Source organism: Somniosus microcephalus, chromosome 11 (assembly GCF_052327205.1).
Source record: "Somniosus microcephalus isolate GS21.2 chromosome 11, FLI_Smic_1.0, whole genome shotgun sequence".
Classification (NCBI taxonomy): domain Eukaryota; kingdom Metazoa; phylum Chordata; class Chondrichthyes; order Squaliformes; family Somniosidae; genus Somniosus; species Somniosus microcephalus.
Window position 1 is genome coordinate 221768262 of NC_140997.1, and position 16496 is coordinate 221784757.

Below are 16496 nucleotides of genomic sequence, written 5' to 3' on the forward strand. Positions count from 1 at the left end.
ACTCGAACCCTCTTGCTACGAAGGCCAACATACCATTTGCCTTCTTAACCGCCTGCTGCACCTGCATGCTTACCTTCAGCGACTGGTGCACAAGGACACCCAGGTCGCGTTGCACTTCCCCTTCTCCCAATCTATTGCCATTCAGATAATGGGCCAGAAATTCCAGAACGGGGCTTGCAGCGCGTGCAAGCCCCGTATTTGCACTTACCCCGCGCTCCTGCCGATCAGCTCCAGGGACGCCTGCACTTCCAGAAACTGAAGCAAGAATCCCGGGCAGCGTATGACGTCACGCCGCCCAGGAGCGCAGCCAGCGCGGACCCAGGAGTGTGCAGTGTAAGTGAGACACGCCCCTTGAGGTCTCAGTTTCACTGGACACGCCCCCAATGTTTCTGTCAAGCTGCTTTGCTTTTTTACATGCAAAGCAGCAGTTTAAATAGGTTTTTGGAAGTTTTTTGAAGATTTTGGTAACTTTTATAAACTTTTTAAAATGTTTACATTATTTTGAGTAATCTGAAGCAGTTTTAAAGAGAATTAAAGCAATTTAAAGACTTTTAAAAGCCCTAAAAGAATTTTTTTAATTCCATTTATTTATTTAGCAATGTCGTCGTCATACATGTCTTCACACTGTTCCCTTTGGGGAACTGTATGAAGTGGTGGAAGGATTTATGGCCATGATTAACGCTCATTCCGTGACCGTAACCATCTTTGAACCAGCCATTAGGGCGGTTAGTCCTATGGCGGGAGGGTTTTACGGGCTCCCACAAGCTATACAAGGAGGGGGGGCCACCCACACCCATGGACGTAAATATCCCACTGGATGTCAACCCAGAATTTAGAGCCGGAGCTCCGACTCCACTTGCCGGGACTGTCTGGAGGGGGGTTCGAAACCCTACCCTGATCTGGCCCAGCGGCGGGGATCCTACCGCTATGACAAAGGCCCAATCCAATTAGCAACGTGAAATGGCAGCATAGGGCTCCAGTCACGGGGAGGGAAAAGGCGCAGGAAACGTATGGGTGTCACCTTTTGTGCGGAGTGGGCCTTTTGCGCAGCAGTAAGCATCCCCGCCGCTGGGCCAGAAGGAGTAGGGTTTTGAACCCCACTCCAGACAGTCCCGGCAAGTGGAGTCAGAGCTCCAACTTTAAATTCTGGGTGGACATCCAGCGGGATACTTGCGTCCGTGGGTGTTGGTGGCCGCCCCCCCCCCCCCCCCTCAGATGGGTTGTGGGAGCCCGTAAAACCCTCCCGCCATAGGACTAACCACCCTAATGGCTGGTTCAAAGATGGTTACGGTCACGGAATGAGCGTTAATCATGGCCATAAATCCTTCCACCACTTCATACAGTTCCCCAAAGGGAACAGTGTGAGGATACGTCCGATGATGACCTCTTGCGCAATGCACCTCCTTGGACCCTCAGTCGCAGGTGCGAGGGGGCAAGTGGTGCAAGTGTTAAATTTTTTATTTTATTGACATGTAAAATGTTGGCCCAATAATTCCCTTCCAAATGCGCTAGTACGGTCGGGGTACTTACGCATCTGGTCGGATGAAATGCCGGTTTTCAGCATGCACAGTGCATGTGGGGAAAACCGGCATTTCCTGTCCTCTGAACGAAGGGGTTCAGAGGCAGAACGCGTGCGACTGCACATGCAGCGCGTGCGCAGTATAATTCGCCGCTTTCATTAATGCTTTCAGTGAGGTCCAGTCATTACAACTTACACATGAAAAAAGCATGGGTACAGTTGCTACAGAGGCTGCGGAGGAAGATATTTCTTATCGTGGAGCTTCTGAAAGTATGTATGTCTGTATATATTCCTTTGCGTGTTATGTATATATTCCTTTACTTATGTGTATGAATGTATTATTTAATTATGACTTTCAGAGAAAGTAACTTATTGGAAAATCATAATTAAAAACATACATTCATAGTAAAGGAATATAAAACATACATACATATACGTAAAGGAATATATGTGGACATACATACATAACTCATTCTCACATTCCATTCACACAGCCACAATTGCTCCTTCTACCTACCGTTCTGAAAACCCTTTTATAAAAAAAAAAAAAAAAATTTTAACTTTAAAACTTACTTAAAATTTCTTAAAATAACTTCCCTCCCTTTCCCAAACAAAAATATTGCATTTCAAAAGCTCCACGATAAAATATATCTTCCTCCGCAGCCAATGAACCACTTTACACTTGCTTTTTTTCAGTGTAAGTTCTGAGGACTTACCCTCACGGATTTCATGAATGAAATCCACGAAGTTCACTGCGCAAGCGCTGCCTGTGCAGTCGCACGCGCTCGAGGTCTGGAAATGTCGGCGTTCCCCGCATGCGCTGTTCCTGCTGAACGCCGGCATTTCCAACGGCCAGAAGCGTGAGTACCCCGAGCGCACTCACGCTTCTGGCCTGGAATTTCTGGCCCAATAATCTGCCTTCCTGTTTTTGCCACCAAAGTGGATAACCTCACATTTATCCACATTGTGCGGATGTATGGCAGATGCAATATAATCACCCAACCTGTCCAAATCATACTGGAGTTTCTCGGCATCCTCCTCACAGCACACACGCCCACCCAGCTTTGTGTCATCTGCAAACCTGGAGATATTACATCTAGTTCCCTCGTCTAGATCATTAATATATATTGTGAATAGCTGGGGTCCTAGCACCGATCCCTGCGGTACCCCACTAGTCACTGCCTGCCACTCGGAAAAAGAGCCGTTTATTCCAACTCTTTGCTTCCTGTCTGCCAGCCAGTTCTCTATCCAAGTCAGTACCTTGCCCCCAATCCCATGTGCTTTAACTTTACACGCTAATCTCTTATGCAGGACCTTATCAAAAGCCTTCTGAAAGTCCAAATACACCACATCCACTGGTTCTCCCTTATCTGTTCTACCAGTTACATCCTCTAACTTTCTCTAAACTCACCTGCTTGCTGTTTTCTGTTGCAGGTAATGAGAGTTTGTTGGAACTGAAAACACTTCTTTTTTCCCACGAGACCTTCAGTGGATGTAAGATGCAACCCATTGACTTTGAGAAGGTAAGTTTAGCCTCACCTATTGCAGGTTCATCGGGGAGAACCGCGGCATGAACTTGTGACATTTTCCCTCCTTCCCACTTGCTTTTCTTGGCGAGTTCTTGGCACTTCCATCTGTCAGAAATATCTTCGAATTTTAATTTGTTGGAGGCCTGTAGGCTCCTCCTTGTGTTGACAGGAATAATGGAGCAATGTTGATCTCGGATGAGCTCTACCCTGCTCCTTCTGTTCAATGTAATTGTTTCAGTAATTTAATCTTCACACGTGCTGCTGTTGTGTGGAATAATCGAGTTTGCAGTGTTGGTTTTTTGTTTTGTAACACCAGGAATGCCATCCCTTCTCCTTCATGCAGTGCATTCTTCAGTTTTTGCAGTACATTGCGGAGTTTTACTTGGGGTTAGTGTACTGGGTCACGGCCTTTCTCCCTTCCCACCTCCCCCAGGGCAGCAGCAGGCGCACGGCGGTCTGGATCTCCTCTGATGGTCGCGCACTTGTTGCAATGGGCCAGGCGGGAAGCTTCACCCGCGATCTGCTCCAAACGACCCTTCACAGAGGAGTTGAGGATGCTTACGGCCTTTGGAGGAGATGGTGTCCGGAGTGAACCCGCTTCATGCATTGTAGATGTAAATGGAGTAACTCTCCTTCCTCAACCTTCTCCGCTTCTTGCCACCCTTTGCTATGACTTTACTCGCGGCTTTCTTGGGGCCTTTTCTGGGTGCTGGTTTCCGCTCCTCAGGCAACGTCACGTTGACTTTCAGACACGGACATTCTTGGGATGGCCTGGCTGGACAGCTTGCAACTGAGTCAGGCAAACATTTTGGAAGGTTCTGGTTTCTAGCAGTTTACTCAAGGATCTGTGGATTTATTAATTGTTTTTGATGAGCACATCTACAGAGCACAGCAACCAACTAGTGACTATCTCCTGGGTGGGGCGGGGGAAGGTGGTGGAGAAAGGTAAACATGGTCCCTTTGCAGTCAAAGCGGCTCCAAGATGACAACTTGGAGTCGCAAGCTCGGATGAAGTAATCCCTCTGGTTGACTTGGTAATGCGATACCTGAACTAGGCAGGTCCAGGGACTAGGAAGACTAACTAGTCAGACTGGCTCAGTAATGGAATCTGGAGGAGCAGCTTGTCACTGACCACTGGGATTCTCCCCCCCTCTGCCCCAGATGACCCTGAAAGCCAATGCCCAAATGCAGGGGATGGTCCTAGCTGGTGATCCAAGCAGTGGGGAGTTTACCAGTGCTTTGTACTGGTGGTTCTACCTGGTTAAAGTACAGCAGTCCCCTCACATACACTTTAGGGGATCCCTGCGCTTTGGTCCTACCAAATCTGCACTTGAGTTCTCTGGACTTGGGTAAGTGGAGTGTGTTGCTATGGGGATAGAGTGGGCATCCTGTATCAAACATAAATTCCCAAGAGCTTGTTTCAGAGACTCTCAAACAATGGCGATGGGTTTCCATATGTGTGTCATAACATCAGACTGACCAAAAGGAAAATTTACCGAGCACAGGTCGACAGCAGTGAAGCCATCCCAATCCTGTAGGCAAGATGATTATTTTCTTTGGGGGTAAGGGGTAATATTGAGCTTTGTTATTAAAATAGAAAGTGTGGCGGGTTTCCTTCCAGCAATGCAGTCCCTAACCTGGTGGATTTATTTTCTTGTTGAAGAGGCAATAAATCCTTATGCTTCGTCACAATTGACCTGCAAAGGTGGTTAAGCTCTTTCATCCAGAAGTTAAACAGATGTTTTGAAGTTAAAGGTTGCCAAAACCGCAAATGTTTTTTGTTAAAATTATCTTAATTAAAATCGATCCAGTTTGCGTAGGAAGTGGACGATAGCACAGATCTAATGACAGAGCGCAAAGCAATTTAGAACTGGTTTTAAAAAAAGGTTGATGCACCATGTAGCCTGGTTCCCGGTCCCGGGTATATCGCGATATTTGAGTACTGGGATTCTCCCCCCCCGCGATTTTTGAGTAAAATGTAACTTTAAAAAAAAACTTTCATAGAATCATGGAGATTCACGGCACAGAAGGAGGCCATTCGGCCCACCGTGTCTGTGCCGGCCGAAAAAGAGCTATCCAGCCTAATCCCACTTTTCAACCTTTGACCGTAGCCCTGTAGGTTACGGCACTTCAAGTGCATATCCAAGTACTTTATAAATCTGATGAGGGTTTCTGCCTCTGCCACTCTCTCAGGCAGTGAATTCCAGGCCCCCACCACCCTCTGGGTGAAAAAAGTTCTCCTCAACTCCCCTCTAATCCTTCTGCCAATTACTTTAAATCTATGCCCCCTGGTTATTGACCTCTCTGCTAAGGGAACTAGGTCCTTCCTATCCACTCTATCTAGGCCCCTCATAATTTTATACACCTCAATTAAGTCTCCCCTCAGCCTTCCCTGTTCATCATCCTGTTAAGTGCAAAGGTCAGGTCAGGTGATCTTGACCTTGCCCAAATCCAGATTCTGACTGGGAATCCTACACGATTGAAACTGCACTGATCACAGGAAAGGAAGACGTTGTGCCAAGAACCAAAATGACTGTTGACCAACTTTTATTGCCCATGGGAATTAAGGGACAAGCACACAGCGTCGGACTGCAGTCACATTTTTTTAAGCTCATTCACGGGATGTGCGCATCGCTGGCAAGGCCGGCATTTATTGCCCATCCCTAATTGCCCTTGAGAAGGTGGTGAAGGTACTCCCACAGTGCTGTTAGGGAGTTAATTCTCTGTAGCAGTTTGGTACAACTGAATGGCTCGCTCGGCCATTTCAGAGGGCAGTTAAGTGTCAACCACATTGCTGCGTGTCTGGAGTCACATATAGGCCAGACCAGGTAAGGACGGCAGATTCCCTTCCCTAAAGTGAACCAGCTGGGTTTTATAATGACAACCCGGTAGGTTCATGGTCACCATTACTGATACTAGCTTTTTAATTCCAGATTCATTTAAATTCCCCAGCTGTCGTGGTGGGATTTGAACTCACGTCTCCAGATCATTGGTCCAGAAACATCACCACTATGCTACCGTTCCCTGACTACATAGGGGTGGCAGGTTCCCTTCCCTGAAGGACTTTAGTGAACCAGTTGGATTATTACAACAACAGTCATTTTCTCGTGCCTACAGATTACCAAATTTATTGAATTCAATTTCATAATTTACCATGGTGTGGTGTGAACTCGTGGCATCTGGGTTGTTAATCCATAATTAAAATTAACAATTGATCTAGCATCAATTGCTGTTTGCGGAAGAGAGTTCCAAACTTCTACCACCCTTTGTGTGTAGAAGTGTTTCCTAATTTCACTCCTGAAAGGTCTGGCTCTAATTTTTCGACTATGCCCCCCTAGTCCTCAAGAATCCCCAACCAGCAGAAATAGTTTCTCTCTATCTACCCTCTCTGTTCCCTTTAATATCCTGAAAACATCGATCAGATCACCCCTTATCCTTCTAAATTCTAGGGAACACAACCCTAATTTGTGTAATCTCTCCTCGTAACTTAACCCTTGAAGTCCAGGTATCATTCTGGTAAACCTACGCTGCACTCCCTCCAAGGGGAAGGCCAGCATTTCATTAACCTTTTTGATTATTTTCTGTACCTGTTCGAGACATTTTAATGATCTGTGTACCTGGACCCCCAAGTCTCTTTGGACATCCACTGTTTTTAGCTTTTTACCATTTAGAAAGTACCCTGTTCTATCCTTTTTTAGGTCCAAAGTGGATGACCTCACATTTGCTTACATTGAAATCCATTTGCCACAGTTTTGCCCATTCACTTAATCTGTCGATATCCCTTTGAGAGAGGCTCTCAAACATAGCGATGGGTCTAAGAACAACCAATGGAACACAGATTCACACCTGTAATTCCTATTTTCCTGTCACCTTCCCCCACCCCAACTCCCCACCACACCACAGCAAGTTCCCAGCACAGGTAATGTACTTTCCCAAAGGGAGGAAGATCAGAGAACAGATCATCCCTGGCTGTATTTATGCTCCTCTTAGCGGCTGAACAGTAAAAGAAAGAAATACAGGAAATTCTCTTTTTACCGGCACTTAAATAACCGGAAATCTCTCTTAACCGGCAAAATTCAGGAGTAGGTTCAGGTAAGTTTTACTTCATATTAGTGGCCGTGTAACCGGGGTTCCTGCACCTGTTGCCATGCAACAGGGATGCCTGGATCTGTGGCTATGTATCCGGGGTTCCTGCACCTGTTGCCATGCAACAGGGACGCCTGGATCTGTGGCCGTGTACGGGGCTCTCGTACCTTAGTAAGTATACCTCTCTGTAATCCGGACTTTTTGATCAACCGGCACCACGCCGGTCCCGTCGGTGCCGGATAAAAAAGAGTTTCCTGTAATTGAATTCATGGTGTACCCTTATCACAGAGGCATCCAATCTTTTGTCTTACAGGTGGGGGCTATGGAGCCTCGAGGGGCCACACAAAGTTTAAATCCACCGGCCCATTAATTTACTTCTACCTGGTGTTGCTGGTGATGCCAGATTTTGGTATTCTAGTTAGGTTTTATCCATCAGTCAACCCCATTTTTAAAAAAAACACAGACCTTCCCAAACCTCCATGGCCACAATCTTCTAACAGGACAAGCCAATAATAAAGAAATATAAATGCAACTAAGACTAGGAGACGTAGCCTAAAAATCAGAGCCAGGCCACAAGAGTGAAGTTAGGAACTCCCTCCCGCAAAATGGCAGTGGACGCTGGGTCAGTTGTTCATTTTAAATCTGAGATTGGTTAACAAAAATCTATCAAACGTATTGAGGGATATGGGACAAAGGTGGAATCAGGTCACAGATCAGCCATGATCTCATTGAATGGCAGAACAGGCTGGAGGGGCTGAATGGCCCGCTCCTGTTCCTATGTTCCTTTGATTGAGTCGACCGGGCTGTCAAGGCCAGGTTGCCTGGACCTTTGAGGGCGGGAGTGTTGGGGACTCAGGGATCGCACGTGGCCCATGGACTGCAGGTTGGACGCACTCTGCCTTCTCGCATTGTACATCTCCAAACCCGTCACACAATCAGCTACTTTTGAAGTACAGTCTCTGCCATTATGCAAGCAAGTGTGGTGGCCATTTTGCAACGACGACACCTCACAAACAGCAGTGAATGACCAACCAGTCTGTTTTTTTGGAGGTGACGTCGGTTTAAGGAACGAACATTGTCAGGACACCAGGAGAACTCCCTATTTTTCTTCCAAGAGTTAACTGAGGCGTGGGATCCTGAACATGCAGTTTAACGTCCCATTGGTGGGACAACACACCAGTAGTGGGGATATCAGCCTAGTTTAGGCACTTCAGGCCTAGTGTGAGGCTTGAAGCTCTAAAACTGAGCGGATTTTGGGACAGTGGTACATGCCATGGGGGCCAATCACTCAAAGGAAACGAGGGACAGAAATGATTCAATAAAATCGATATAAGGTTATGATTTTTTGTGTGTCTGTGTGTGTATTTATAACTGCACATTTTCCTTGCATTTTAATAATGAGAGTTATTTAAATCGCAGGACGACGATACAAACCATCACATGGATTTCATCGTCGCTGCCTCTAACCTGAGGGCGGAGAATTACAGCATTCCGCCCGCCGACCGCCACAAGGTAGGCAGCACGCACCTGGAGAGAGCGCTTTGAAAAAAGCACGTACAGACAAGCCAGGGAACATGATCCTCTACTGTAAGAGGGGGGGGGGGGGGGAACACAAACCACAACGCGTGCTGATTTCTGTTTAATGTTTGCCAAGTCTTGCTGAGGTGGAATCTCTGAGACCCAATTAACAGTCGCCGGGTTCGTAACATCCTGGAAGTCATTAATCATTGTGTGTAAACCCGTAACAGGACAGTCCCGGCCGCATTGGTCTCCAGCTTTCACACTACCTGTATGCACAGGCTTTCTGTCACTGCAACATCTGCAAAAACAAGATTGATGCCAACAGTTATGCACAGGATATTGGCACGGAGGAATCGGAGCCGCAATTGGAACTGCCAGCAATTACTAACCCTGGGGGGACGTTGGGGAATGTTGTTCCTCATTACATAGAATGTCCAGCACAGAGACAGGCCATGTGACCCAACTGATCCGTGCCGGTGTTTCTGCTCCACACGAGCCTCCTCCCACCCCATTTCATTTAACCTTATCAGCACAACCTTCTATTCCTTTCTCCCTCATGTACAGTGCTTAGCCAGCTTCCCCTTAAATGCATCAATGCTCTTCGCCTCAACCACTCCCTGTGGTAGCGAGTTCCACATTCTAACCACTCTCTGGGTAAAGAGGTTTCTCCTGAATTCCCCATTGGATTTATTAGTGATTAGCTCATATTGATGGCCCCCTAGTCCTGGTCTCCCCCCACAAGTGGAAACATCTTCTCTATGTCCACCCTATCAAACCCCTTCATAAGTCTATCAGGTCACCCCTCAGCTTTTTCTTTTCTAGACAGCCTGTTCTGTCTTTCCTGAGAGTTATATTTTAGTTTTGAGTTCTCGTTCCCCCCCCCCCACCTCCCCAATTTGTCTCTCCCTCTCCTGCAGATGGTGATTTCTGCTGAGGTTTGCTTCACTGAGTCCTCTCCAGTATTCCGCCCCATTAGCCATTCTTTCTGTTTAAGCCTAAACAGTGACATAGAAACATAGAAGATAGGAGCAGGAGTAGGCCATTCGGCCCCTCGAGCCTGCTCCGCCATTCAATGAGATCATGGCTGATCATCCAAACTCAGTACCCTGTCCCTGCCTTCTCCCCATAACCCTTGATCCTTTTAGCCTTAAGAAATATATCTAACTCCTTCTTGAATATATTTAATCAATTGGCCTCAACTGCCCTGTGTGGTAGAGAATTCCACAGGTTCACCACTCTCTGGGTGAAGAAATTCCTCCTCATCTCTGTCCTAAATGGCTTACCCCTTATCTTTAGACTGTGACCCCTGGTTCTGGACTCCCCCGCCATCGGGAACATCCTTCCTGCATCTAGTCTGTCTAGTCCTGTTAGAATTTTATAAGTTTCAATGAGATCCCCTCTCAATCTTCTAAACTCCAGTGAGTATAAGCCCAATCGACACAATCTCTCCTCATACATCATTCCTGCCATCCCAGGTATCAGCCTGGTGAATCTTCGCTGCACTCCTTCCATGGCAAGAACGTCCTTCCTCAGGTAAGGTGACCAAAACTGCACACAATACTCAAGGTGTGGTCTCACCAAGGCCCTGTACAACTAACCATCAGCAAATGGTTAGAATGTGCAACTCAAGACGAATAGCATAGACGCATTCAAGAGGAAACTAGACAAAGGACATGAGGGAGAAAGGAATAGAAGGATATGTTGATAGGGTGAGATGAAGAAGGTTGGGAGGAGGTTCGTGTGGAGCATAAACACCGGCATGGACCAGTTGGGCCGAATGGCCTGTTTCTGTGCTGTAAACACTTTGTAATTTGTAATTCTTTGTAAGTTATTCGACTCTGGGGAAGGCATCACAGCCAAACCGAAGCCTGTCCTTGTCTGATGCCCACATACACATATCTCTGGAGCCACCGACATGAGTGAGAACACGAGGCCCGGGAGTTTAAAAAAAAAAGGCTGGGCCTGATTTTGACAGCAGTGGTCATATCCAATTCACCTCATCACCCACCCAACCCAGAGTTAAAATCGGGGGGCCTGCCACGCCAGCTGGGATCAGCCTGGGATCTTCTGCTCTGAGTGGCTTATTACCTTTAGCTGAAAGAGAAAGAAAGAACTTGCATTTGTATAGCGCCTTTCACAACCTCAGGATAGCCCAAAGCGCTTTACAACCAAAGAAGTACTTTTTGAAGTGTAGTCAAATGTTGTAATGTAGGAAACTGCTGAGTCTTGGAGGCAGTACAGATGTCTTTTAAGAACATAAGAAATAGGAGCAGGAGTAGGCCATTCAGCCCTTCGAGCCTGCTCCGCCATTCAATGAGATCATGGCTGATCATCTGCCTCAATTCCATTCACATAGAAACATAGCAACATAGAAGATAGGAGCAGGAGTAGGCCATTCGGCCCCTCGAGCCTGTTCTGCCATTTAATGAGATCATGGCCGATCATCCAAATTCACTACCCTGTCCCTGCTTTCTCCCCATATCCCTTGATCCCCTTAGCCTTAAGAAATATATCCAACTCCTTCTTGAATACATTTAATGAATTGGCCTCTACTGCCTTCTGTGGTAGAGAATTCCACAGGTTCACCACTCTCTGGGTGAAGAAATTCCTCCTCATTTCTGTCCTAAATGGCTTACCCCTTATCCTTAGACTATGACCCCTGGTTCTGGACTCCCCGACCATCGGGAACATCCTTCCTGCATCTAGTCTGTCTAGTCCTGTTAGAATTTTATAAGTTTCAATGAGATCCCCTCTCATTCTTCTAAACTCCAGCGAGTATAAGCCCAATCGACCCAGTCTCTCCTCATACGTCATTCCTGCCATCCCAGGTATCAGCCTGGTGAATCTTCGCTGAACTCCCTCCATGGCAAGAACATCCTTCCTCACATAAGGCGACCAAAACTGCACACAATACTCAAGATGTGGCCTCACCAAGGCCCTGTACAACTGCAGCAAGACACCCTTGTTCCTGTACTCAAACCCTCTTGCTACGAAGGCCAACATACCATTTGCCTTCTTAACCGCCTGCTGCACCTGTATGCTTACCTTCAGCGACTGGTGCACAAGGACACTCAGGTCTCGTTGCACTTCCCCTTCTCCCAATCTATTGCCATTCAGATAATCTGCCTTCCTGTTTTTGCCACCAAAGTGGATAACCTCACATTTATCTACGTTATATTGCATCTGCCATGCTTCTGCCCAATCACCCAATCTGTCCAAATCATCCTGGAGTTTCTCGGCATCCTCCTCACAGCACACACGCCCACCCAGCTTTGTGTCGTCTGCAAACTTGGAGATATTACATCTAGTTCCCTTGTCTAGATCATTAATATATATTGTGAATAGCTGGGGTCCAAGGACCGATCCCTGCAGTACCCCACTAGTCACTGCCTGCCACTCGGAAAAAGACCCGTTTATTCCAACACTTTGCTTTCTGTCTGCCAACCAGTTCTCTATCTAAGTCAATACCTTGCCCCCAATCCCATGTGCCTTAACTTTACACGCTAATCTCTTATGCGGGACCTTATCGAAAGCCTTTTGAAAGTCCAAATACAGCACATCCACTGGTTCTCCCTTATCTATTTTACCAGTTACATCCTCAAAAAATTGTAAATCCATGTTGACTTTGTCCGATCCTGTCACTGTTTTCCAAGTGCTCTGCTATTACATCTTTTAAAATGGACTCTAGCATTTTCCCCACTACCGATGTCAGGCTTACCGGTCTGTAATTCCCCGTTTTCTCTCTACCACCTTTTTTGAATAGTGGGGTAACATTAGCTACCCTCCAATCCATGGGTACTGTTCCAGATTCCATCGAATGTTGGAAGATGATCAGCAATGCGAGTCGTTTTCCGAGTGGCGGGCAGTTACTAGTGGGGTACCGCAAGGATCGATCCTAGGACCCCAGCTGTTCACAATATATATTAATGATCTGGACGAGGGAATTGGATGTAATATCTCCAAATTTGCAGACGACACAAAGCTGGGTGGGAGGGTATGCTGTGAGGAGGATGTCGTGAAACTCCAGTACGATTTGGACAGGTTGGGTGATTGGGCAGAAACATGGCAAATGCACTATAATGTGGATAAATGTGAGGTTATCCACTTTGGTGGCAAAAACAGGAAGGCAGATTATTATTTGAATGGCAATAGATTGGGAGAAGGGGAAGTGCAAAGAGACCTGGGTGTTCTTGTGCACCAGTCGCTGAAGGTAAGCATGCAGGTGCAGCAGGCAACTAAGAAGGCAAATGGTATGTTGGCCTTCATAGCAAGAGGGTTCGAGTACAGGAACAAGGATGTCTTGCTACAGTTGTACAGGGCCTTGGTGAGACCGCACTTTGAGTATTGTGTGCAGTTTTGGTCACCTTACCTGAGGAAGGACATTCTTGCCATGGAAGGAGTGCAGCGAAGATTCACCAGGCTGATACCTGGGATGGCAGGAATGATGTATGAGGAGAGATTGTGTCGATTGGGCTTATACTCACTGGAGTTTAGAAGATTGAGAGGGGATCTCATCGAAACCTATAAAATTCTGTCAGGCCTGGACAGACTAGATGCAGGAAGGATGTTTCTGATGGCTGGGGAGTCCAGAACCAGGGGTCATAGTCTAAGGATAAGGGGTAAGCCATTTAGGACTGAAATGAGGAGGAATTTCTTCACCCAGAGAGTGGTGAACCTGTGGAATTCTCTGCCACAGAGGGCGGTGGAGGCCAGTTCATTAAATACATTCAAGAAAGAGTTGGATATATTTCTTAAGGCTAAAGGGATCAAGGGATATGGGGAGAAGGCAGGGACAGGGTACTGAATTTGGATGATCAACCATGATCTCATTGAATGGCGGAGCAGGTTCGAAGGGCCGAATGGCCTACTCCTGCTCCTATCTTCTATGTTTCTATGCATCTACTATTTCTAGGGCCACTTCCTTAAGTACCCTAGGATGTAGATTATCAGGCCCTGGGGGTTTATCGGCCTTCAATCCCGTCAATTTCCCTAACACCATTTCCCTACAAATACTGATTTCTTTCAGTTCCTCCCTTTCATCAGACCCTATGTTCCCCGAAATCCCTGGGAGGTTATTTGTGTCCTCCTTTCAGAAGACAGAACCAAAATATGTATTTAATTGGTCTGCCATTTCTTTGTTCCCCATTATAAATTCCCCTGATTCTGACCGCAAGGGACCTACACTTGACTTCACCAATCTTTTTCTCTTCACATATCTATAAAAGCTTTTACAGTCAGTTTTTATGTTCCCTGCAAGCTTACTCTCATATTCTATTTTCCCCTTCTTAATTAATCCCTTTGTCCTCCTTTGTTGAATCCTAAACTGCTCCCAATCCTCAGGTTTACTGCTTTTTCTGGCCAATTTATATGTCCTCTCCTTGGATCTTATGCTATCCCTAATTTCCCTTGTTAGCCACGGTTGAGTCACCTTTTTTGTTTTATTTTTATGCCAAACTGGGATGAACAAATTCTGTAGTTCATCCATGCGGTCTTTGAATGTTTGCCATTGCCTATCCACCGTCAACCCTTTGAGTGACATTCCCCAATCAATCCTACCCAACTCGCGCCTCACACCATCGTAGTTTCCTTTATTTAAATTCAGGACCCTAGTCTCTGAGTCAACTACTTCATTCTCCATCTTAATGAAGAATTCTATCATATTATGATCGCTCCGACCCAAGGGGCCTCGCACAACAAGATTGCTAATTAATCCTTTCTCATTACATTATACCCAGTCTAAGATGGCCTGATCTCTAGTTGGCTCCTCGACATATTGGTCCAGGAAACCATCCCGTAAACACTCCAGGAATTCCTCCTCCACAGTATTGTCACCAGCCTTATCGCCATATCCCTTGATGCCCTTACTAGTCAGAAATCTATCAACTTCTGTTTCGACTATACCCAATGACTGAGCCTCCACAGCCCTCTGGGGTAGAGAATTCCAAAGATTCACCACCCTCTGAAGACATTTCTTCTCATCTCAGTCCTGAATGGCCTACCCTTTATCCTGAGGCTGTGGCCCCTGGTTCTGGACTCCCCAGCCAAGGGAAACATTCTCCCAGCATCCACCCTATCAAGCCCTGTAATAATTTTGTATGCTTCAATGAGAATTGAAATACTTTAAAATACTGAGATTCCTTGCTTGGATCAGAATAATGCTGAGAACAAGTACTTGTTCCGAAGTCCGTCTTTCACCTTGCTTTGTTGCCATTGTGGCAAAAACTACAAGGCCCGCCGTCACGCTGCTCTAGAAGGTGCCTGACCGCAGAAGTCAAGCGGGAACCGTGCGTTTACAAATGGATGCAAATTGCTCCAAACTGAATTTCAGACGAGTGAGTGCTACGTGAAGAGGCTCAGTCACTGAGAACCTCCCAGTTCATTGCCAGGCTTCAACAGAAGCCGACAGAGGGAGTAACTTGTCAATTCCAGCCCCACCCCTTCGGTATAGTGCCCAACGTTCAAGAAGAAACAAGACTAGCGCTGTGCCAGTGCACTTATTGTCCTTACTGTTTTGAAAGCAGAGTGTTTATAATAATATTAAATGTGATGGCAGGCAGATGGAGTCTGTAATGATTTACAGTCATCCTGTAACTGTGCACTCTGAGACTCTTCCTAATCATGTTCGTTAAAAAATGTTTATTAATAATTCTACACCCATTGAAACCCATGATTTAACCCTACTCTGTCCTCATTTTCTTGAGTTCTAATTTCACCTTCCATTGTTGCCTGTCCTCAGACACTTGTCCCAACTCCCAAGTCCTTATTTGGCTCTGCTTGGTACCCACTGTGATACCACTCCAGGGTAACCCCTGGTCTCGGGCGCTAAGCAGGGTCAGACCTGGCATAGACGTGGATGGGAGACTGCCTGGGAAGGCAAGGTGATTTTCACTTGCCTGCTTTGGCACTTTTACATCAGCAAAGTGCAAACTAGTGACAAACGTGCAGATCTCCGTTAGCAGCTACACCTGTAAAGAGAAACCATCCAGCCTTCATTTTTATGACAATGCCCACTTCCGTCCAGAAATGGCATTGGGGTGGGGGGGGGGGTTGTGGGGGAGGTGGGGTTGGGGGCTGTGGGGGGTGGTTGGGGGGGTGGGGTGAGGTGGGGGGCCCGCCCCACTGACGTCAGAAGCATTTCAATCAGCTGGGCGCCCTCTTCAGGTAACCACTCGGGCCACCGACTCGAAGGATCACAGTAAAATGTTGTGGGTTGTGAATCTTTGCAATTCTCTACCTCAGAGGGCTGTGAATGCTGAGTAAGTATATTCAAGGCCGAGATCGATAGATTTTTGGACTCTAGGGGAATCAAAGGATATGGAGATCGGGCGCGACAGTGGAGTTGAGGTCGATGATCAGCCATGATCTCATTGAATGGCGGAGCAGGCTCGAGGGGCCCTATGGCCGACTCCTGCTCTTACTTCTTATGTTCTTAAAATGGTGACGGCGGCAATGGGACGGTAAGTTCTTGCACACCATTCTTAGGTCGCGGCCACCTAGCTTCCGCCGGGCACGAGGCCTGAAAATTCAGTCCAGTGATACCGTAGTTTGGACCATGGTGATTTACCTCAAAGCTCCAGCCTGAACAGACGCAACACTATTCAATTGAGCCAGTCTTGCATCAGAGCGGGTCCGGAGGAGAGCTCCGTCTGAACATTGTATCAGATCATTTTTTATGAAGTCTAACAAAACCCTCAACCCTCTTGACACCCAACAGATCTCGCTGGCTATGCTCCCAATGAAGAGTACTTGAGGTTTCATTTTTAGCTTTTCAGTGGAGTTTGCTTCAAAGCCAGATTTCTGAGCTTTGCCCCTTCAAACCCAAGGGTTATTTTTAAGCTGGG

The 16496-nt window shown here is 46.7% G+C and overlaps 1 protein-coding gene across 2 annotated transcripts in view; it reads left to right on the plus strand.

Annotated features, from left to right (window-relative positions):
- LOC147111264 (ubiquitin-like modifier-activating enzyme 1) overlaps positions 1-16496 on the plus strand; it is a 316654-nt gene that overhangs the window by 156065 nt on the left and 144093 nt on the right. For both annotated transcript variants that reach the window (XM_086002004.1, XM_086002003.1), the window contains exons 20-21: positions 2954-3042; positions 8554-8646. In XM_086002004.1, coding sequence (XP_085858130.1) covers positions 2954-3042; positions 8554-8646 — 182 coding nt within the window. The remainder of the gene's footprint in view (positions 1-2953; positions 3043-8553; positions 8647-16496) is intronic.